Raw genomic sequence first — 22,075 nt, forward strand, 5'->3', positions numbered from 1 at the left:
GTGTGTGGAGCATCTTTGGCATCCATCACCTGCAGCCTCCAAGCGGCGTTTCGATGACATACTGTGGCGGGAACCCAAGTGTATTGCGTCAAGAGTCGTCAGGCTTCGATGAAAGCAGAGGCAGGTGGATGTTTCTGGTCGCTTGAATTTGACGATGACGTTTCATCCGGCTCCGCACGTTCTGGGAGGTGACGAGGTGGAGGAGTGGAGAATCTGCGAGAATTCACGAGGTGTGGTTGATTCTACGGCGGGGCGTGCGCCACAAAGCATGGGAGGAACGCCACACAAGGCCCCGAACAGAACAGTCCTGGGTGCCTGGATAGAACGCAGCAAAGATTGATGCATGATGGTGCCTCCATCGAATGTCACGTTACTATATGCCCTTACTGCATTCTAATTCGATGCAACAATTGAAAGACCCAGGCCCCCGTGCCTCGAACAACGACTTCGCGTGGCGCAGCAATGATGCTCAAACGTCCATCAACGGATCTCCTCGGCCGTGCCTACGGGGAAACGGTAATTCCCACCGAGGCCTCGTTGGAGTATGGTCCAGAATTGGCTCCGTTAATGAGGCCATATCCACCGCCTGGTGCGAGCGCGTCGATTCCCAGAACACCCTGAGCCACAGGACCATCTGTAGCAGTTTTTTCAAAACTTCGCAGCATGTGGCACACCGACGCCTGGTCCGTACGTAAAGGGCGGTCCTGGATCGCTGATTCCTGCCGTCACGGAAGCAGTACCCGCGGACACGGTGGCAGAAGCGTTGCTGTACTGCGCTGTCCCATTGGCCTGGCCTCTGTGTGATCCGCCGTGGTTGCCGTGGGTGTAGTTTCCTAGTGGGCTGGAGATGCTGGTCACATATGACCAGTATGTGGCGTAATCGCCTTGAGCGTCTTCGGCGGTGCTGTGCGACTCAGCCTGGTAACGACATCGTGTCAGTTATCATCAAAGGGAGAGACTGCGTGTAAGGTCTTACGTAGGAGATCGTCACCGTGCCTAGCGGGCTCTTGAACGTGGTCGAGTTGGTGAAAGATGTCGATGTCAGTCTCACATTCGTGGCATTCGGGTTGACAATTGCTGCCGCCGAAGCCGCAATAGCGATGGCAGTGTTGTACCCAGAGCCACTAGCTGATCCCGCCGCCGAAGCAATCGAGCCCGGTCCGGAGTAGTTGCCCGTGCTACCCGCACCAGATATTGCTACGTTGCCGTTCGCGGAGCCATTGTTGGCCATCCCTTGCCCGTTTCCGCTGACCGAAAGCGGCGCTACAACAGCGCCGACAACGACTTGCGCGCCGCTGAGATCAGAGGGTGTGGTCCGAGCTGATGAAACAGCGGTGGTCGTTGACTCTTTGGCAGCGCGACGCTCGATGGCCAGTCCGTCATGCTCCTGCAGAGTCATGGCGGAGACGGTAATTGCGGATATGAAGACGAAGTAAAACGTGGAGAGCTTCATGGTGATGCGAGTTTCGGGGAAATGGAAGAAACGGAAGAAATGCAGTGGAACAAAAGTCAGAGGTATGAAGAGAAAGATACAGCGAGGGCGACTGTGAGAAGGGGAAATACGTGAAAATCGAGAGAAACACTGCTCAGCAAATAGTAGACTTACTGTGGTATGCTACGGCCGTACAGTCGGGAGGTCAGCCTCTGGAATCGTAGGAGTAATGGTGTGATGCTTGTGACAAGAGCCTAGATGCGAAGAAATTGAGCTTGTCCGCTGCCGTTCCCTGGAAGCTTCACGCGCTTAGGTCCACCGAAGCCGCGACTTGCCCTGTTTAGCATCAAGGGCGGCGGATGGTCATCAATCGCCTTTCAGAGAGTCTCGACACCACGACGCAAAGCAGTGGCACCGGCAGTGATGGTGGAAGCGATGAGGATTGAAAGCGTGTCGATAAGTTTCATCATTCCGAGAGGTAGCAATGAAGGAGACCAGGCAGGAACATATGCAGAAGGGGGAAATTGAAGAAAGACGGCACGAACCGGAGAGACTGCCGTAGCGCGGGAAGATGGACGCACTTACATACTCTAGACCTGCGAGCTTCGCGTTCTCGATGCTGCGATAAGAGAGGGTTGAGAGGGGAAGGAAAGCTTCATCGCGGTAAGCTAGAAAGCTCCGCGGAGGCCACATGCACAAGCTTGCTCAAAGCGGACACGGGCGAGCTTGGCGCATCAGGGTGCAATAATAATGCATACCTTAGGTACATGCTAAGTCGTCGGCGTCGATTGGTCTGCACGACACGCGTGGCAACCCCCGCATTTCGAGGGCCGCACTCTAGCTGCGGTTTAGAATTTCAAGATTGTTTATACTGCGTGCTAACTAGCTGTAGCCTTTCCAGGGAGGCATAAGTAGGGCTATCCTGTTACGCTATTTTCAATATCAATATTGTTCGGTGTAAAGGTCGCGTTGGTTAAGACGGGGCCCGGGCCGTACCCAAAGGCGACGCCGAAGCCGGTGTAATGGCTCGGGACGCCTACGCCGCTAGCAAGGCTGATTTCGACTCCATCGTCGTTGGGTGTCGCATCGAGGGCGACTGGCGGGTTGGGCTGTGGCGGGAGGGAGCTGGTGACATACGGCGGTCCTGGATCAGTAGCGGAGAGGTACACGGAAGCATTCCCAGCGGCCGCCTCTGCCGAAAACTTGCCGTACTCGGCACTCCCATATGCCTGGCCCTTGTGCCACCCACCGTGGTCGCCGTGTATCCAATTGTCACCGGCCCACGGCCCCGAGGAACTCGTCACATGTGCCCAGTATTCCGCGTGGTCGCCTTGAAGAGACGTGGCGATGCTCCGGCTTTCTGCGTAGGCAACTGTCACCAGCCCATGCGGCCCTTCGAATGTGGTCGCGTTGGCGTGAGAGATCGATGTAAGGGTGACATTGGTGGCGTTTGGGTTGGTGATTGCTGCCGCCGAGGCCGCATTAGCGCTGGCGTTGTAGAATCCCCACTGCCACTCCCCATGTTTGGTGTGGTTTCCAGCAGCAGCAGCAGACCCTGCTCCCGACGCTGCTGAGCCAGGCCCAGCGAAGTTCCCAGAGCCGCCGAAGCCATGCAGAGTCAGGTTGGACGCTGCACTGTTGTTGCCGCTGGAAGGGAAGCTGGTGGACCCGTCAACGTGCATCGGCGCTACGATAGCACCAACAGCACCTGCCGCGGCACTGAGCGGAGTTGTTTCGGCGGGGTGATAAGGGGCGGTCCGAGTGGAAGGCCAGGCGTGGCCGCCCGGATGGTTTGGGCGCGATCCCTCGCCATGATGGATGTGGTGCTCGCCGTGACGACGATCGATGCCCAACCCGTCCGCACCGCGCAGAGACACGGCACAGACGGTAGCCGCGGAAGCGACAAGAACAGAAAGAGTGGTGGTGAGCTTCATCTTGCTGAAGAGTGTCAAGATGAGAAAGGAGTGGAAGACGGGAAAGAGACAGCGGCAGAGATGAGGAAAGAGGAAGACGGCGCACACGCGCGAGACTGACCGTGGCACGAAAAGGGGGAGGCTTGATGATGCACATACTTAGCCTCCGCGGAGTAAAATGACCATCATGTTCACAATAATGTCGGGAGGGCTGGGTAGGTTCAACGGTGAGATGAGGTGAGGCCGCCCGAATGCATGCAACGATGTGGAGAAGCTCCCGGACGGACCTTCCCGCCACGCCTGCCCCGAAGCGGACACGCGTGCTCCCCGCGGTGAAGCTTGGGCAGCGAAGCATCAACGGGCGATCCATTGCCAACATCTTCCGCACCTCCATCTACGGCCCGGCGACCAGGCGGTGATGCGAAGGGAGGAGAGGAAGATGGGCAATGGCAGCAGACCGCTTCTCGCCCCTCGCGCCAGCTCACATTCGCGTGCTAGTCCTACCCATCGGACAGCTGCCACGCTCGAGATTCCTCGCCTTTGTACACCGGCTTCAGCACGAAGCAGCCGTTGTACCGTTGTCTGCTCTGCAGGACTATGTCAAGGACAATGAGCTGTTGCTCTCTCCGAACGCTTTCCCCCGCGGCTCCTTACTGTTCAACTACACGACATCCCTCCCCGGTCAGCAGCAGTTACAACTGTCTCCCTTCGAGCTCTACCGTGAGCCCTTGCTGGTGCTCGGCGTAAAAGATGGGCTGTTTGCTGGGCAAGATGGTGCTGAGGAAGAGCTGCGAGCGGTCACAGGGCAATTGCGAGAGCGACACCCGCGTGTCGTCCACAGGCAGATACTTGTCTGCCACGATGGCGACAATCTTCCTTCCACACCGCACCCTGATGTGATCTATATTCGCAATGAAGACGAGCAGCTGGGCACATCGCTGCAAATTGCAGCACGCGATTTCTCTGCGCGCTTCTTGGTCGAACTGAGCACGTATGCTCGTGCCTTGTCCGCTTCGCCAGGAGTGCAGACCCCCGGCCAGACCGCTCGCAGCCTTCAACGATCTTCTCTACAGAGGGAGCATGAGACGCCAACGCCCCCCATAAATGGTGCCAGTCCACCCCAAATCATTGAGCCCTCGAGCCCGGTCAAGTCTGTGGAAGACCTGCGTCCAAAGTCACCACCTCTCAACAGTGACATCCGAGCAACGACATCATTTGAGATTCTTGGGAACGGAGCTACAGCAACTCGACCCTCATTGCCAGAGAGCCGGCCGAGCTACAACAAGTCATCACACTCACGCCAATCCAGCCAAGACCGAGCTTCTATGCAGGGGTTTGGCTCGGTAGCATCCCAGGAAAAGCTCAAGAGTCGAGGCAAAGCTCGGGTGGGTCTCGTTATGGCCTCCATCCAGTTGCTGGCCGGTCAGTGGAATGAGGCTTTGCACATGTTCGTCGAACACACCACCAGAGCGCGCGCGCTATCCGATTCGCTATGGCATGCCAAAGGTCTGGAAGGAATCGTGGTTTGCTTGCTGCTTCATGTTTGGACTGGGCTGGATTTTACTATTCCTTCCATCTGCTATGCCCCCGAAAAGTCCACCTCTGGTCATGCTCAGCGTCCTTCGGTAAACTTGGCGGCAGATTTTCGAGTCTCTTCAGACGGACAGCCATCTTCATCGGCTCGGCTCGCTGCAACCCTGCCAGATCTACTCCGTTTGATTCTGGGCATGTACAGCTCTGGCGAAGGATCGCTCGAACTGCCCTATGTGTCGGTTGCTGAAGCCACCATTCGCTTCTCGAAGCTGCTCGCCATTCTGCACAATACCGGAGGTGTCTTCGCGCAAGAGACCTTTAGCAACAGTCTCCTTCCGTCAGATTCCGCACCTCACTCACCCCGGCAACCTCGTACTGCCAAGCTAGCCGGAGATGTTTTCAAAAGCACATTGTCCGACCTACTTTCCAACCTTCACCCTCAGAACGAGGAGAATCTCTCCGTGGCGGAGCAAGCGGGACTACTCTCGGGAATTTCCTCGGTGTATGCCATGGTCCACATGAATCGCAGAGAAGCAGTCGCAATCAAAGACATGTTGGCCAAGCTGACCGGGGCTCTAACGTCGGCGCGGAAACGAGGCGCTGCAGAGATGGGTATCCACCCTGCCGCCAGTCTATCAGTCGATGCTGGCGCCCACAGTCTATTTTCAGGCTCAGAAGGAAGCGACGGGCTTGAGCAGATGATGTCCGATTTTGCCGCGATATACGGAGTGTCGATGGACTCTACGCGTGTGTCTGAGCCAACAGTGTACGATGCGTTATATTTCGGCAACGAAGCGCTCAAATTGGACATCATGCGAGCGCTGGCGGCCTTTTGCGAAGCAGCCCCTTACCCACATGCTGTGCTACGAGTGAATGCATCGATGCTGAGAGTGTTTGGGCCCAATGGCGCCGTCGATGCTGATCCAGCCGGAAAACCCACCATTCTGAGCAAGGACGAACAAGCCAGATGCATCACTGCCATCACCCGGACGGTCGGCATGTCGAGAAGTCTGGGCATCAAGGATCTCGAAGCGGATTATTGGGATGATTTTCTCATTCGCGATGTCGAATTCCTGCCAGCAGCGCCCGATCAGGGGGTCGTCGATCTAACTAAGGTAAAGATTGGCGGAGCTATCGCAGGCTCTGCCACCAACCCTCTTCTGTACGACCCAAATGCGAGCCGTCCCACCACCGCGGACAAGGCGCGCACAACGCAGATCCTTGTTCGGGAGGAGATGTCGGTCTGTCGTATCACCCTTCAGAATCCCTACGATGTGTCCGTGGATGTGGAATCGATCGAGCTCATCACCGACGGCGTGGAGCTGCAGACAACTCATGCGCGCTTCACGTTGAGCCCCATGGGCATCCAGCGCATCAATCTGTCTGTCTCGCCAGCCCATACTGGGCTATGCAAGATTACCGGCTGTCAAGTCAAAATACAAGCGTGCCGCAAGCGGGCCTTTTCGATCATCAGTAAGCCCTGGAAAGCGTCGGCTCCGGCACTGAACAAAGAGTTTGGCGCGCTCAGCGTTTCGAAGGACAGACAGAAGACCAGTGCAGCCGAGCCTGTCGAGGTTCTGCTTCATGTGATTGAACCGCAGCCAACGATAATTCTCGACACGTCTTCCATTCACGACTCCCGCCTCATGCTCCTCAATGGCGAGGTTTGCGAAGTGCACCTTACCCTGCGCAACACTTCGGACGTCCCCGCGAACATCTTCAAGATAGTAAGCAGCCACGATGCCGTCCAACTGCAAGAGATAGCCATCGAAGAGGACTCCAGCCAGACTTCGGAATCAACAGAGACCACCCTCATCCCGCCCGGGGAAACGGTCACCTTCACCTTCGACGCCACAGGCGTAGACAACGTGTCCCAAGTCCAACTCCTCTTCTCCTACACCAGCACTACGAGCACCGCCACCACCGACCCCGAACCACCCACCCAATACGCCCGCCTCCTCACAATCCCCATCCACCTAACCGTCAACTCCGCCCTGCAGGTCCAACGCCTCGACGCCCTGCCCCTCGACATCGCCGAAAACGGCGAGTACTCCTTCGTCCTCGCCTTCGACGTCACCAACATCTGGGCCAAAGCCCTCTTCTACAGCTGCTTCGTCGCCGACCTCAAGCTCAAATCCGCCGAGCCCCGCCGCTGCCACAACCACGAAGGCGTGCTGGCGCCGGGCCAGATTCAGCGGGTTTTCATGCCTGTTGCGCGCTCCATGTTCCTTACGCAGGAGGATTTGGAGCCTGTCAGTGTGCGTGCTGCGTTGCTTAAACGGCTGCAGGTGTATTGGGAGGTGGAAGGGGAGGAGCGCACGGGGTGGGTGAACCTGTCGAATCTAACCATGGGCGACGAAGTCCGCGACGTCGTAATCGGAGCAGCAATAAGTCTCAGCCTCGAACTCCTCCCCTCTACCAACGAGCCCGCCGACAACAACGACGACGATGCCAAAAGCGAAGCAACAGACGCCACAACATCAACCATCACCCCCACGACGTCCAAAGCCCGCGCAAAAACAGGCACCTTCATCACCCTGCGCGCCCACCTGTACAACCGCGCCCCGCGCAGCACAGCCCTCATCGTCCACCTTATCCCGCACTCCCTTCTCTCCTCCGACGCGCAGCACATGCAGCGCCGCATTGCCGTCGCCGGCGCGCAACATCGTCTCGTCCCGCCTGTGGCCGAGGGCACAGAGCACCATGTGGATTTCGATTTTTGCCCGCTGCTGAGTGGGGTTGTGGAGTTGGAGGTTGTGGTTAAGGGGGCGGTGGGGAGGGGGAAGGAGGCGGAGTTGGGGCAGTTGTGGACTGCGCATAAGAAGTTGAGGTTGAGGGTTGTTTAGACGAGCGTATGTGCTGCTGGTTCATGATGAGTGATCTTGGAGATGGCGCGATGAGATGAGTATGATACGACGGACATGAATTGGGCACCTTGCATCCTTCCATGCGTGCGTGCGTGCCGACAAAAGGGGGTATATAGCCTATAGAATCATTCAAATAAGACACGAAACATCCACTCCGTCTCCCCGAACAAGGCGACAAGTCTTGCGCACTATTAGTTCCCCAGCCCAGCAGCATGAGGCCCAACCAGCCTCCTCTGCCTTCCAATCCAACTCTTAGGCTCCTGCCTCCTCCGCCCCAGCGAAACGCCATTATCCTGAATGCGCGCAGACAAATCAAACCACGCCGTAGCCATGAGATGGTTCTCGCGTCGCAGCGCAGCGAGATCTTGCGGGAGTGCCGGTGCCGCAGGAGCCTCTGCAGCCGCCGTCATCTGCTTGGCTGCTGTCGACGCCTCGAGCTCTTTTCGCAGTTGGGCGATCGTCCGCTCGTGTTCTTCGACTTGCGCCGAGGCTGTTCGTTGGTCTTCGAGGCTTTTGGAGGAGTCGAGGCGTTGTTGGTCTTCGAGCGTAGCGGCGCGGTCGGACGCTTGTTTGAGGCGGAGATCGGCAGTTTCGAGTTGTTGTTGGAGGAGGGTCACTTTCTCTGCTAAGTGTTTTGTGTTTTCATTGTTCGCCGTGGTTGGAGTCGCAGCGGCAGAGTCCGACGACGGGGGCTTGTCGTTGGATTCCACGTCTGCAATCGTCTGCTCGTCGGAATCGGGGTCTTTCAGCTTGCCTCTCAGCCCCTGGATGGTCTCGTGATCGCGTTCGTGCCGCTCGCGTGCTTCCTGCAGTTTCTGCGCCAACATCCTCGCGTCATACTCTGCGTGTCTGCGGATGGTGGTGAGCTCATTGATCTGATACTCCTGATTCCTGATCAGCCCCTGCTTCTCAATAATCTCCTTTTCCAACGCCGCTTGAATCTCCTTCAGCCGATCCACGCCCTCCACCCGCTCATTGGCGTGCTTGATCTCGTCTCGCAGCGATGCATTCGCCGTCTCCTGTTCCTGCAGCGTCTGGATCTTCTTCTTGAGATTTTCATTCGCTTTGATGCGCTGCGTCAAATCGGCGTTGTCGGCTTTGAGAAGCTGCACTTCGTCCCGCAGCGTCTGCGTGCCTTCACCGTCGTCTCTGTACCGTTGGATATCGCGCTCAAAGTTCTCCATTGTGGATTTCGAGGACTGCAGTTGGTCTTCGAGGTCCTCGATGTATGCGCGATCGTTGTCTGCTTGCCGCTGGAGCTTTTTGAATGCGTCATCGCCTGCGGTTTTCCGGCCTTTGCTCTCGATTTCGTCGCGGTAGGCGTTGAATGCTTCTTGTAGACTCTCCTTCTCGCCGCGTAGTTCTTGCAGCTGGCGGAGTACCTCGCCATGCGTAGCCTCCATCTTGTCAATGGTAGCCTGCGCTTTGAGTAATTCCTCCTCTCGCTGTAGCAGTGGATCCTGGTATGCGGGTGCAATCTTCGACGCACCGTTCGTCTTCGGCTGGGCTTGCGCACCCTCGGCGTCAATCCGGTCCCTCACATCCCCACGACTCGAAGGCCGAGACTCCAAATCATCCTCCTCTTCCCCCTCCTCCCCATCACTCTCCTCCATAGCCCGCAACTCGTGCGCGATAACCATAGCAGTCCCCCTCCCCAACCCCATCAACCTCTGCGCCATCCTCTGATTCGACTCCGGCTCCGCCATCGCGGCGCGAATAATCCCCAGAATCAACTTCTCCAAATCCCCCACCGAGCCCTCCGCCGCAATAGCCTGCACATCCGGGACCGCGACCGCAGCCACCCCGCCCACATGTTCTCCCAACTCATTGCATACGTCCCGGTAGTAGAGCGCCACGGCCTTCTCGATGTGCTTCAGGTTCTGCCATTTGCGCGTCCAGTCGCTGGAGGGGGTGACGTGGGGTTCGGGCAGGGAGCCGGTGAAGTAGGACGGGTCGATGGATTGCAGGATGGACCAGAGGGTGAGGCCGTCGGAGAGGGCTGCTAGGTTGTGTGCGGGTGGGATGTTGGGGAAGGATTGCACCCATTGCAGGAGGCAGGTGGAGAGTGAGGCGGCGTCGTCGTCTTTGTCTTCCATTTTTGCCCGTTGTTGGCTTGCGCATGGGAGGGGCGTGGTTCGCGACGATCCTCCCTGCGAGTATGGGGGTGTTTCATCTCGTTTGATTCATGTTTATGGCCGTAATAGTATCGCGTTCATGGCAGGCATTGGCTTTCCCGACATCGTGTCGTTCGCGCGTCGTGACAGAAGTGCTGTGCGTCAAGTCAAAAGTCGAGGTATCGATATATCTACCACCATGTCTTCGAAGAGATGCAGACGCAAGGCACGCCGCTGAGCCGTCTTTCTACGCCACAGAATAGATCATCTGATGCTGCTATTGAGCCATACAGTCTGCTCAAGCCCACTGGAGCATTCCCAGAAGCTTCAAGGCAAGGCGCAATCAACATCGCAGGCTCCATCAATTCAACATCTGTATATATCTCCCTCTCACCGCAATCATGCCACCTCGGCCCAAAAAGAATCGTCACAATCGTACCCGCGTCACAAATGCTATGCTACAATCAAAGAACTTTCCGTCCCCTCATTCACTCATGCTCGCTTCCAATGAAGGTCATGTCTCATCCACACGTCTCATGTCAAAAAGCAAAATGCGCGTAAGAAGCAAGAAGCAACGAATGAATAGCAATGCCAGTAATATCAAATCAAAAGAGCGCTGTGTTTCTTCGTCCCCTCCTTCTCCCATCGCAACTCACCTCCTCGCACCCTCAGGCAACGTAACAACCGGCGGCAACGTAATCCTCCCTCCCTCCCGCTGCGCCGACAAAGGCGGCGGAGGCGAAGACGAATGCGGCCCCGCCAAATCGCCCAGAGGAGGCAGCGTCGCGCGACTGCTAGGTCGAGGCGGAGGCGCGTGCGCATAAGAAGGATGATGGCTAACCATCGACACCGACGGCACCGAGCGCGCGCTGTCCGCGCGCCGCCGCGGATGTTGCGAGTAAGGGGGCGATGAGCCGTCTCCGCTTCCTGCGCTCATGAGCATGCCGTTTGGCATTCCGCTGCCGGCGCTGCTGCGGGAGTCGACGGGCGAGATGGGCTGGGAGGCGTGCATGATGGGAATGTGCGGGAGACTGTGGCTGTGGGAGTGGCTCGAGACGCGCTGCATGCCGTGCATGGGAGGGTAGGAGATGTGGGGTTGGTGGTGCTGGTGGTGCTGCTGCTGCTGCTGCGCGAGGCGGGCCGCGGCGGCCGTCATGGAGGTCGGGGAGATGCTTTCGGCGCGTTCGGAGGAGGGGTCGCTGTGCTCGCCGCGCCCACCTATGCTGCCGTCGATGGAGGGCGCGCTGCCGTGGCCGCCTCCGCCGCCGCCGCCGAGGTGGAAGACGGGCACGTTGGCGCGCTGCGCCATTTCGATGTCGCCGATTTGCCAGTGCATGGCTTCCGCTGCGCGCCACGGGATTTGCATCTCCTTTGCAATCTTCTCCCACATGTCTTTTTTGAATCTATCGGACGCGTTAGCAGGTGCGGAAACGATAAGAGTCATTTGGAAGGCGCAAAGACGCGTCGTACCTTTCATACAGCCGCGCCAACTTGTTCTTCTTCTCCTCGTCCCATTCCGATCGTCGTTCGAGGTAGTTCTGGAATCGCAGACGACAACTAATCGCGCTTCGACCGGGCAGTTGATGGGAGATGTCTTCCCACTTATTCCCCTCGAGTCGGAGGCGAATAATCTCGGCGTCTTCCCCGGCCGTCCATTTCGATTGCTTCTTCTTGGCAGGCGGCTCCGATGGGTGAGGTTGTGCGGGTGCAAGTCGTTTGTTGCTTGCCCCTCCCACTGCTAACGGGTACTGGACGGGGTGGGAATGCCTGGGATCCGAGGTGGCGTGGCCGGGGAATGGAGGGTATCCGTTGACGAGCGGGTAGTGAGAGTGCATCACCGCGTACGGGGGCGGATATGCTGCCGTCGGCATCTTTGCGTGACTGCGAGGGACGTGCTGTTGCTGTGACGCCTCCGGTGCGGCTGGTGCAGACGTTGAAACCGTCGTTCCGGACGATGTACGGATCGAGCGCGTGGTGCCGTCGCCGCCTCTGCTGCTGGTCGATGTCCTCGATGCGACGCTGACATTGCCGGGTGACCTTGGTCGCGGTGGTCGCTCGACCAGCGAGTTGATATCCACCTTGACGGTTGTGCTGGCACTGCGACCAGCCGACCGTGTTGGAAGGGCCAGATGGATATGCAATGTACTCGGGATCGTTATGCGGCCGTGTGCTACTCCAACGAGTCGTTGAAAATATGCAACTTGTCGACGAACGCCTCCGTCTGTTGGAAATCCTCTGCAGACGTCGTTGATCGACGGTAAAGTTGGAAGAGAGCAGTCGACGTCGAGATCATCGAACGGATTTTACACCCGCCACGCCCGGCGCTCGCAGTCTCGATGCAAGAGAGTCTCCACCCAAGATATGCAATGCAATGCAGGCTTCGTCAATCGTTTAGCCTCGTGATGTAAACCCCACCCCCGAGGGATCTACCATGCAGCAGTGGGCAATGCAGGCGCCTCCGTCACACGGGTGGTGTGTCAAGAATGCTGGGACCGCGGCCGGGGCGCGGGGACTATGCGGCGGCGGTGCTGCGTCGGCAGACAATAACCACGCCTCTCGAGTGGCGGTGGAGCGACGAATGCATGTGCCTTGACGTAACACGGGCAGCGCCAAGCGAGATGTGCACTGCGGATGGGAAGATCTCTCCGCCGCGAGAGCCGAGACACGACGGCAGGAAAGTGAGGGAAGGATTGCGAGATCAACAAGTATGGGAGCCGGGGCTGCAGCGGCGAGGTGTATCCAACGGTACGCTGGGGAAGAACATGCATGCATGCAAGTGAAGGATCAGGCGGGCGATGCAGGACATGCGGCAGGGCACGCACACGCGCCCTTCCCGAAGAGCGTTCACGGCTTGCTCGACGGACCAATGACACGGGGCAAAGGGGGGAAGAGAGATAGTCGAGGGGCGGCGAATTAGTGCTGGCCAAGCAAGGGAGGCGGCTGGGGGTGGGGAGCAGTAGAGGGATTGGAAGCGCGCCGCTGGGCAGGCTATATGTGACGGGCAGATTAGTCCAATGGAACAGCAGGAGGCGATGGCGCCAACGATGGTGGAGGGGGGCGGAAGCTTCGGACGATGGGTGGATGATGGGGTGCCTAGCTTGGACGGCGAGATGGTGGGTGGGTGGGTGAGATGTCGAATGGAGGAATCGCACAAACCACTGGCCAAGCATGGTTCGCAGGGATGCCTTGCGCGCATGGCCCGGCCCATTTAGCCCGATGGCAAACAGGCGCGAGGAGGATGGAGGGGGACGGGAGGCTGATAAGATGACGAGTGATGGTTCGTGATGCAGGCTAGAGCGCGCGCCCGGCGTGGCAACGGGAGGTGCAGCAGGTCGAGCTTGGGAAGGGTCGGTAGGTACATGCACGCGCGGAGAGGCGAGGAGAGAACGAGTGGAGGGAGAGTGGGCGGGAGTGGAGCAGAGATGTCGAGGTTCTTGGAGAGCAATCATCGCGCGGCGCGGGCCATGCTGCAGGTGTGTGGAGCAGAGGGGCACACCCCGACAAGCACACGATGGTCGCTCATCGAATCGACCAATTGGAGAGGGGAGAGGCGAGGCGGTGAACGAGAGCTGCGTTGGCACCGTCCGTCGCCGTCCTGCTCTGCACGCACCTTCCATTCAAGTCCGTTCGGGCGTACACATTGTCCATCTCGTAACACCCGTGTCAGAGAGGGCGCAGAAGAATGGTTGCCTGGCGAGTCGTGCGCCGCCCTCGCGTGAGAACTACCGGGCGCAGTAAGCAGCGAAGATGCGTGATCGAGCGGAACGATGGCTGACGGTGGCTCGCTTTTGATAGCTGCATGGAATGTTCATGCACAGGCGTTCGCTTGTCAGCCAACTGCCCGGCCCTTCCTTTCCAGAACAAGGCCGCGCGCACAGATCGGGAGTTCGCTTGGGAGCGAAGCATTGCATGCATTTGCATGGCATGCTGGCCCGTTGCGTGCATTAGTGACGCCCCGCCCTACCAACCTTCAACCTCCGCCCAAACGACAGCACAGTCAATCGGGGGCTGGGGCTGGGGCTGGGATGTGCAGAGTATGGATCGTTGACCTGTTCATTATTATGATTTCCTCTGTGCCGTCCCGTCGGCATCATCCCGTTCCAGGCGGTGAAGGGGGTACACGTTGTCGATCTGGCGACCGCTAGACTGACGTCTTGCTCACGTGCCGCCCCATGTGGTTGACATGCATGTGAAATGTCTCTCACCTTCGTCCATCAATCTTGTGAACACAGATCTGTGCGACGAATGACATTCCAATTCGGCCAATTCGCATCCTCATTCGTCGCCACTAGAAATCTCTCTCGTAACCCTTCGCACGTGCAAAGTTTCCAATTCCCACTCACCACTCGCCTGCCAAACCAGGCAATTACAAACCCTAAAATCATCCACATCCATTCATCACATCATCAGCCCAGGGACCTTCCTCATCCGGTCCCAAACATCACCACCTGCAATCCTTCCCACCGAACCCCAAGCCCAAATAATGGCCGCTACCGCCGCCGACATCCCCCTCCAAATCTCCTCGGACAACTCCTCCTCCGAGCGCCGCATCTCGCCCGCATGGTCCATCTCGCAGTTCAAGGCTCGTCTGGAGCCCATCACTGGCGTTCCCGCCAGCTGTCAGCGATTGAGTCTCAAGCTTGCTTCGCAGCGCCCCTTGCCCATCGAGGCGGCGGATGAGGATGCCACGCTCCTGGCACGCTGGCCTCTGCAGGCTTATGCGGAAGTCGTGGTAGGTTGACGATGAATTTCATTCCATTTCTATCGCAATGGGCCATGGCCTTGTTATCTCACCACGGCAAAGCTAGCCAGCCTACCAGCCGTGCCCACCAAAAGCATTTTCTTTCCATTACCATATCTCATTCAGAGAAATTCCAAACCACCAAGCACCCGGAACCTGAACTTTTCTAACCCACCCCCAGGTAACAGACACCCGCCCCCCCGGCCTCCGACCAAACTACACCGACGTCTCCGCAGTCCCCAAATACGAACTCCCTCCAGACGCCTACGAAGCCCGCACCGACAGCGTACTCGCATGGAAAAAAGCAAACCACCTAGGCCGCTTCGACCCCGCCGCGCCCAGCATCGAAGAGCAAAAAGCCGCCGCCTCCTACCGCGAAGTGGCGGAGCGACATATCACACTCAACGCGCGCTGTCGTTTACTCCCGGACTCCGATTCGCGACGCGGGACGGTGAGGTTTGTGGGTGATGTGGATGAGATTCCTGGGGTGGGGGCGTGGATTGGGGTGGAGCTTGATGAGCCTACGGGGAAGAACGATGGGAGTGTCAAGGGGACGAGGTATTTTGAGTGTAGGGGGAATTGCGGGGTGTTTGTCCGGCCGGAGAGGGTGGAGGTGGGGGAGTTTGAGGTCTTGGATGAGTTGGGCGAGGATGAGGAGTTTTGAAGAAGGGAGCACGCCGATCGTGCACGAACAGTCAAGAAAGAAGAAAGGTCAATTTCTCACGGGTATCCCGCAAACGCCTTTTCGTTTTCCAAAAATCAACCCTTCGTCAACGTACACAGGCCGACGACGCCGTTCAGCACACTCATCCAAATCAAGCGCTTACTACTGCGCCGCGCCAGCAAACGCCTCCAACTCGCATCCCTGCGCAAAGAAGACCTTTGCAGTCGTCGTCTTCGACTCATTCGTAATGGCGTAATTGTTGCCTGCCACAGAAATCTCTCGTCAGCAACAAGGACAATACAAAGTAACACCAAAAAACACAAAGAAAAGCACACAAGCCGCCATATCCAGATCCAGCTCGGCCCTGGCCTGCAAGTGTGGTGACACGGCGTTGGCACATGCCAGAGAAAGGTCCCGATTGTTCCGTCCGGAGTCACGGGTTTGGTGCTTTCCGGCCCCGGATGAGGTGGTTGGCGCGTTACACGGTGCGACCTTCCCCCTGCTGCTTTTGCTTTGCAGCAGGTGGACGGGTGCGCGCGTGGATGCGTTTATTCGAACGCCTGGTCGCACAATGACACTGCTCGCACACCACTTCGCGCTGACCGCCGAGGCGCTTCCGTCATCCACTCGTCGGATGCAAGTGCTGCAGAAATGGGCATCGATCGAGGCAGAGGCAGAGCTAGTCCAGAGGGGCCAGAAACGCAAGAAGAAGCAAAAGAAGCAAAAAGCACTCACCTCTAGGCACCACCCAAACCCCGCCCTTGGCAATGGCAAACTGCGTCACGTCCTTGACGCCCGCCGCGCCAATCTCCACCATCACCTTGCCCGCGTGCACGAAGAAGCACATGTGCATCTTGCGGCTGTTCTTGACGCGCTTCGTCGCTTCGGGCGGCAGCTCCACCAGCCCCGCGCCGAAGAAGGGCAGCGTCATGATTTTCGCGTAGCGGAAGTCCGAGTTGGCCACGTCGCGCGTGACAATGGAGGAGGAGGCGAAGGCGAGGTCTGTGAGGGTTAGCAAAAGCATTGGTGGGGCGATAGTAGGCGACACATTACCTTCTCGTATCAGATCTTCCGCATTGCCCATTTGAGTCTCCGTATCCCAGTTTGCAACGAAGCCTGCGATGACGCCCACTTCGTCCTCCCATTCATCAGCCATCACCGACTCCGCATCGCTGTTCTCCTCCTCGATATCGTCCAGTTTGCCTGCCCGCTTCTTCTTCTTCTTCGGTACTTTTCGCTTGGGTTTCGACACCTCTTCTGCACGCACGATGCCTTCAATCGTCCCGCGGTTCCAGATGCGCGTTTCGTTCGCCCAGTACTTCAACGGCTGGATCAAGTTTCGGCCGAAGCGTGACACGCGCTCACCTGCGTCTTCGAAGGGAGTGGTGGCGCGCAGGTGGAAGTTGTTAACGGGTCCAGTGCTGCCCTGCCGGCTGCCTGCGCGGAGTTTCGAGGGAGACTCGTGGATTCTGACTGACTGACTTTGAGCTCGCACACCGCGGTTGGCGTCTTTATCTTTGAGGATCTTGCCCTTCTTTCCTTTGCCTTTGGTGCCCTTCGCGAGAGCGGCTTCGAGGGTGGGGGCAGGTTCGTACATGTCGCCGCCGGCGAGCAGTGCTGGATCTATCGTCTCGTCTTCGCCGTTTCGGTGGTGAATGGTGACTTGCTTCGCCTGCTTGCCACGCTGCTTCTTGCTCGCCGGTGCCGAGTCGTCCAACCGCGAGTCAAAAGCACTTTGCTCATGTTCTACTTCGTCATTCTCTAGCACAGATCGATCTCGTTTCCCACTCGAGCCTGATCGGGGCATGCTTGGGCTGTCCATGTGTTGATCGTGGTCAATGGACTCATCTTGCATCGGAGCTTCCGTCGGAGGTTCTAGCGCCGCTCCAGCCTGTGCTTCATCGAGTTCAACGTCCTGCTCATCGGGCAGCGCGACGTAGTGATCATCCTCATCCAGTGGCATCGGCGCATCGTCCACCAATTGTACATCGTTCTCCTCGGCCACATCGTCTTCAACCTCAACAATCGATTGCGCAGCAGGCCGCGAAGGTGAGGAGGGTAGATCTTGCGGCGCAGTGGATCGCCTCAACGCATGCCTCGGCTTGAACGGACTCGGTTTCTCGATACTCTGATGCACGTTATCCGCGCTGAAATCAAGCATGCGATTCGTGGGAGGTTGAGTGCGCGGTCGCGTAGGGCTGTCCTCCCGCTCCTCGCGCTCCGCGGGTCGTTGGGTGTATGGTCTGCCGGTAGACATGCGCTTGGGCGATCCAATGTTCGTGTGTTTGGGAGTAGAGGCTCGTGGAGGTGGTAGACGCGGCGTTTTCCGCGCTATGAGGGTCATGTCGACTTCGGGGCCGGAGCCTGGAGAATGTGGTGTTAGTGATGGGCGCATTGCGTCGTAGCCTGGTGATTCACGAGGCATCGCGCGCGATTTCACGCGTTTCACCCGATCGCACTCACTCTCTTGCATCAAAACATCACCATCGTCACTCCCCTCGTCCACTTTACGAACGGGCGAGGAGAAGATGTGCTCCATCGGCTCGAGCCCATTCTCATCGCGAATCCCCTTGTCTTCGAGCGTGATGCCGGTTTTTCTATGTTTCTCATCAGTCTCCTGTCTTGTACACTCGCGCATATCTCCAATCGCCTACCGTCCAACCTTGCCAATCTCGAAATACTGGTTCCCCTTCTTCTGCGGTCGCCCAGGCGTGCCGCCTCTCGTCTTCCTCTTCTCCGCCAGCGCCATTCCGCGCGGCGGGCGGTTCTCCTTGTCCAGCTCCAGTTTGGCGGTGTGTACGCGACGCCGATGGTGAGAAAGTGACGCAGCGATCGGCGTGGGACGTTTCGTGGAATTAATGCGACAGGAGTGGTGTGGTGGGAAGAGCAGTGAAGTGCATGTGTTGCTTGGTGGGGAGTCTTTGTTTACCCCCGATCGAGCTAGTGCGACGCGGCCGATCCCGACCTTGAACCCCAGCCCGCTGACATAAGTCGTGAACTGCATCTCATTGGCGGGTGCTATTTACTCCCGATGCCATTCCGCCCTCTTCCACATCACCCTCTTGCAATCGATCACACGACACCAGGATGTCTGACTACGACAAGCCCGGCGCGCTGCGCATGGGCCACATCTCCCAGCTTCTACTCTGTCTGTACGGCGCCCGTTTCTCCTACGTTGCAATCCGGAACCTGCGCATGTATGAGGAGAGCACGAAAAAGGCCGCGAAATGGTCAAAGGTGGTTGAGGATCACTTGTTCTTGACACGGACAACTCAAGCGACTGCAGCTCTCACTGTACGTCTTGTACCCTTCTCTCTGCCTTCTGTACACCTAGCTAACCTATGACCCTCCAGCTCATCGCATCCGGCGTCTCGGCGATAGTCATGATCGCCATACCTCAATACATCCCACTCGGGCTCCAGCTTTCCATCTCGCCCCTCATGCTTGTCGGCATACTCTTCGCCCGCAACCATGTCCGAAAGTACTGGGCGCCGTACAAGAACAGCAAAGGGAAAGATGTGTCGACCCGCGTCCCGCTGCCGCTGATGGAGGAGTATAACGAGGCGGAAGAGATGACGGAGCGGCTGTTGGAGGTGCTGTCGTATTTGGAGTATAGCTGGTTGGCGACGAGTGTCTGCTTGGGCATCGGATTCAGATATTGATTGGCGATGCATGCGTGGTGGAGGCCGTTGCGGGTCTTGCGGCGGGGGGTTCTTCGTGGTATGGCCTGTTCCCGACCAGAGACGTGAATGTCCGGTTCGAAGCGCACCTGTCAGGCTCAACCTCAAAACACTGTCTCGTCCACCCGTCTGCCAAACCACGTCACCAGCTCATCCTCTTTCTCTTCCTCGGCCCCAAACATGAATCCCGTCAACTTCATGTTATCCCCCGCATCGTGTTCCTCCGGCCAATCAACCCTACACGGCGCCCCCTTAACCTCCAGCATCTCCTTCGCCGTGCCCCAGCTGAACCGACACTCATTCCCCCACCCAAAAACCGGATTTATATTCTCCTTCAGCCAATTCGTCGTCCGCGCATCGGAAGGATAGCCCGAACCCCAGGCCACCTCTCCACTCTCCTCCGCAGCACTGTACGCGGTGTACAGCACATCCAGCGCCGCATCCCTCGTCACCTTCGCACACACCGAAGCAGCAGAGACACAAGGGTACAAACTATCCGCCTTTTTCGCGACCGTAATCGCCTGCGCGGGGAAAATCCTCTCCAGCCGTTTCTGGTACACTTCCGGGCGTCCAATAGTATCAATGTAAATCTCCCGCACATTAACACCGGAATCCAGGACTTCCTGAATGAGCGCAATGGTGGCATCCATAGCTTGCGCATTCAGATTGTACGTGCCGTTAGGCCGCAGCTGGCCAGCGGAGATGTCGCGCGCGGACATGAGGCGGGTGGCCCAGCCGCCGTTGGCGAACAGGTCGGTGCCGGGAGTGCTGATTTTCTCCATGAGGTCGGAGCGCACAGCGGGCGTGAGGACTTTGGAGTCGTCGAAGTGGTGGGTTTCGGCCAGGAGCGATTTGTGCAGGGGGATGGGGAGGTAGTAGAGGGCGTAGACCATGGGCCCAAGGACAGGTCCGCGCCCTGCTTCGTCCACTCCGAGCACGCATTCTGTCGTCATGTCTGCTGCGATGCATGGTGGGATGGCGGAGTGGTGCGTGTAGCTCGCTCCGGAGAGGACTTGCGATTTCACGATGGATGGTGGGATGAAGACATTTTCTGCGGGCGTCTCTTGAGCGACATCTTGAGAGTCTACTCGGTCTTCTTGGCTGTCTTCCATGTTGAAGCGTTGTTGATGTGATGAAGGAGTTCCGTGAGTGGATGCGACAAGTGCGGTCTTCGACGCGCGTGAGGGACGCGTTAAGTGGAGTGTCGCGGCGCGGCTTTCGGCAAGGGCATCCGAGCGCAAGGCTTGGGCCTCCAATGCTGTACATTCGCATTGTTTTAACACTATCACTTCTTGCTCATCTTTTGGCATGTAGATCATGTATCAGAGCTATGTCATCTTGTAAGCAGTCTACAGGTTACCAATTGAAAATCTATCAGATCTCTATTCAACTCCACAAGCCTGTACGCTCAAACCTGAAAGCATGCCATCGTACAGACACTCCATGCACATCTATCGCCCCAAAAACCTCTTGATGCCGCTCTTACCAAGCCTCCTCCAAGCCAGTAGCACCAACAATGCAACCATGCCCAGTCTCCCCACCAACGCCACACCCACCGCTTTGCGCACAATATCATAATATCTAGCCCGATTAGTGATGGTCGGCAGCGTACACGAAGCAACACGTTCCACGCACCCTTCGAGCATAGTCGCGACCGCGGCTTTCTTACTCCTCATCCCCGGCCCAACATGAATCCCCGTCCCCAACCCGTGGAAGCCCGTTTCGTCCGGTCGCTCCACGAGCACTGTGGAAGAGCTGATACTGCTGGGAGACGGAGTGTGCGCTGCGGATTCCGAGGCGTACCCGAAAGAGGGGTTGGAGAGGAACTCGGAGCCGGATTGGAGCTCTACTCGCTTGCGGAGTTTGAAGTTGTAGGTCATGAGCCAGACGACGAAGCGGACGTCGAGAGGGGTAAAGTTGGGATATGTCCAGAGTGTGAGGGCGTTGTGCGGGGGTATTATGTCGAGGAAGTCGGAGATCACGCCTAGTGTGAGGCCCCAGAGTAGTAGAGGGCCTTCAGGGGGATGTGCGGGTGGAAACTGGTTGAAAATATCGGCGTGCCATACTCTCAGAGCGGCTTTTCGAAGGCGGTCGTACGATGTTGCGTGAGCGAAGCGGTTGTCTTGAAGTTGTGTTTCTTGTATTGGCGTTTCGGCGGAATGTAGCGTTTCTGTTGGAAGGAGAGAGATAGCGGCAAACACCATCTTGCCCAGAATCATGCTGAGCATCCACTTCCTGACCCCAGTTTCTTGGCTGGCCAACCGACTGCTCACATCCTCGAACGCCACCGTCCTCGATCTGGGGTCTTGCAGACTGCGAATCGGCACCCAATGTGTTGATGCCACTTCTGTCGGTTGCAGCTTCAGCGGCGGAATGTCGTGTCTCGTCAAGAGGAAGACGTATGGACACAGCATGAGCAATGGCTTCTTCCCCCAATGAGTCGTCACTACCCTCTGAGGCAAATTCCCACACTCAATTCCATGCTCAAGAACATCTAAACCGACTTCCTCAAGAGCCTCTCGAATCGCAGCAGCCTGGTCATCGGCATCTGTAGGATCCCGCTTTCCGCCCGGAAGAGCAATATGCGAAGTCCACCGGTCGCCTTTCCGCGATGCACGCTTGATGAAGAGGACTTCGGGATCGCCGTGTTGCACCCATTCCTGCTCGAAGAATGAATCGAGATCATTCGCTTTGGACGTGGATGAAGGCCAATGAGCGTAAGACGGTTTGATTCGAATCACGAGCGCCACGGAGGCTCTCTTTTTCATGTCTTCCGGTGAAGCTAGCTCGGGATATGGCGCGGCGACGAGCGCGCGCAGCATGGTCGCGACATCGTGCACGCGACCTGATGCCTCTACCGCATCCATGTTCGCAGCTTTCGATTAGCACTCGTGTGGATGAGGGAAGTGATGGGTGAGATGGAGTCGAGATGCTGATGCTACGGCTGCGGGAAGGGGATCTAGCCGGATTGGGAAGTTGACAACCGCATCATCCTCCAGCACAACGGGGCATCCAATGGCAGGGGTACATTTTTGCATTCCAAGAAGGCTCAAAACTTGGAGCTACGAATCTATCAATCAGAAGTGTTGGACAATGAATTTCCATTCTACGTAACGCATTCACATCTCCAT

At 57.6% G+C, this 22,075-nt stretch overlaps 11 protein-coding genes across 11 annotated transcripts; 3 read left to right on the plus strand and 8 right to left on the minus strand.

Moving 5' to 3' along the window:
• Positions 1-316: 316 nt before the first annotated feature.
• BDY17DRAFT_305875 (uncharacterized protein) lies at positions 317-1,667 on the minus strand. The gene is made up of 2 exons (XM_033734936.1): positions 977-1,667; positions 317-918 (listed from the first exon to the last, which is right to left on the minus strand). Exons 1-2 carry the CDS (start codon positions 1,451-1,453, stop codon positions 649-651), a joined length of 747 nt encoding a protein of 248 aa, XP_033585380.1. The 5' UTR covers positions 1,454-1,667; the 3' UTR covers positions 317-648.
• Positions 1,668-2,062: 395 nt separating this feature from the next.
• On the minus strand, positions 2,063-3,489 carry BDY17DRAFT_305877 (uncharacterized protein). The gene is made up of 3 exons (XM_033734937.1): positions 3,467-3,489; positions 2,199-3,370; positions 2,063-2,098 (listed from the first exon to the last, which is right to left on the minus strand). The coding sequence occupies exon 2, from the start codon at positions 3,364-3,366 to the stop codon at positions 2,350-2,352; it is 1,017 nt and encodes a 338-aa protein (XP_033585381.1). The 5' UTR covers positions 3,367-3,370; positions 3,467-3,489; the 3' UTR covers positions 2,063-2,098; positions 2,199-2,349.
• A 211-nt stretch (positions 3,490-3,700) lies between these two features.
• Positions 3,701-7,858, plus strand: BDY17DRAFT_305879 (TRAPP II complex). Its single transcript, XM_033734938.1, has one exon. It carries the CDS (start codon positions 3,792-3,794, stop codon positions 7,722-7,724), a length of 3,933 nt encoding a protein of 1,310 aa, XP_033585382.1. The 5' UTR covers positions 3,701-3,791; the 3' UTR covers positions 7,725-7,858.
• On the minus strand, positions 7,859-9,948 carry BDY17DRAFT_305880 (uncharacterized protein). Its single transcript, XM_033734939.1, has one exon. The coding sequence runs from the start codon at positions 9,839-9,841 to the stop codon at positions 7,937-7,939; it is 1,905 nt and encodes a 634-aa protein (XP_033585383.1). The 5' UTR covers positions 9,842-9,948; the 3' UTR covers positions 7,859-7,936.
• A 1,190-nt stretch (positions 9,949-11,138) lies between these two features.
• Positions 11,139-11,694, minus strand: BDY17DRAFT_258523 (uncharacterized protein; the record flags this gene model as incomplete). Its single annotated transcript, XM_033731783.1, has 2 exons — positions 11,139-11,262; positions 11,330-11,694. Coding segments are annotated over 2 exons (489 nt in total), but the record flags the coding sequence as incomplete, so codon positions are not given.
• A 339-nt stretch (positions 11,695-12,033) lies between these two features.
• On the minus strand, positions 12,034-13,764 carry BDY17DRAFT_59723 (uncharacterized protein). Its single transcript, XM_033738541.1, has one exon. The coding sequence runs from the start codon at positions 13,474-13,476 to the stop codon at positions 12,337-12,339; it is 1,140 nt and encodes a 379-aa protein (XP_033585385.1). The 5' UTR covers positions 13,477-13,764; the 3' UTR covers positions 12,034-12,336.
• Positions 13,765-13,940: 176 nt separating this feature from the next.
• BDY17DRAFT_59696 (CAP Gly-rich domain-containing protein) lies at positions 13,941-15,604 on the plus strand. Its single transcript, XM_033738539.1, has 2 exons — positions 13,941-14,591; positions 14,782-15,604. The coding sequence occupies exons 1-2, from the start codon at positions 14,343-14,345 to the stop codon at positions 15,262-15,264; spliced, it is 732 nt and encodes a 243-aa protein (XP_033585386.1). The 5' UTR covers positions 13,941-14,342; the 3' UTR covers positions 15,265-15,604.
• Positions 15,605-15,731: 127 nt separating this feature from the next.
• BDY17DRAFT_59720 (kinetochore CENP-C fungal-like protein) lies at positions 15,732-18,154 on the minus strand. Its single transcript, XM_033738540.1, has 3 exons — positions 17,919-18,154; positions 17,728-17,861; positions 15,732-17,628 (listed from the first exon to the last, which is right to left on the minus strand). The coding sequence occupies exons 1-3, from the start codon at positions 18,011-18,013 to the stop codon at positions 15,944-15,946; spliced, it is 1,914 nt and encodes a 637-aa protein (XP_033585387.1). The 5' UTR covers positions 18,014-18,154; the 3' UTR covers positions 15,732-15,943.
• A 197-nt stretch (positions 18,155-18,351) lies between these two features.
• Positions 18,352-18,926, plus strand: BDY17DRAFT_328332 (uncharacterized protein; the record flags this gene model as incomplete). Its single annotated transcript, XM_033737827.1, has 2 exons — positions 18,352-18,558; positions 18,618-18,926. 2 exons carry the CDS (start codon positions 18,352-18,354, stop codon positions 18,924-18,926), a joined length of 516 nt encoding a protein of 171 aa, XP_033585388.1.
• Positions 18,927-19,048: 122 nt separating this feature from the next.
• Positions 19,049-20,056, minus strand: BDY17DRAFT_258295 (ribonuclease H-like domain-containing protein; the record flags this gene model as incomplete). The annotated part of the gene is made up of 1 exon (XM_033731761.1): positions 19,049-20,056. One exon carries the CDS (start codon positions 20,054-20,056, stop codon positions 19,049-19,051), a length of 1,008 nt encoding a protein of 335 aa, XP_033585389.1.
• Positions 20,057-20,260: 204 nt separating this feature from the next.
• BDY17DRAFT_305888 (uncharacterized protein) lies at positions 20,261-21,851 on the minus strand. Its single transcript, XM_033734940.1, has one exon. It carries the CDS (start codon positions 21,809-21,811, stop codon positions 20,396-20,398), a length of 1,416 nt encoding a protein of 471 aa, XP_033585390.1. The 5' UTR covers positions 21,812-21,851; the 3' UTR covers positions 20,261-20,395.
• Between the last annotated feature and the right edge of the window lie 224 nt (positions 21,852-22,075).

The sequence above is a fragment of the Neohortaea acidophila genome (assembly GCF_010093505.1).
Source record: "Neohortaea acidophila strain CBS 113389 unplaced genomic scaffold BDY17scaffold_13, whole genome shotgun sequence".
Classification (NCBI taxonomy): domain Eukaryota; kingdom Fungi; phylum Ascomycota; class Dothideomycetes; order Mycosphaerellales; family Teratosphaeriaceae; genus Neohortaea; species Neohortaea acidophila.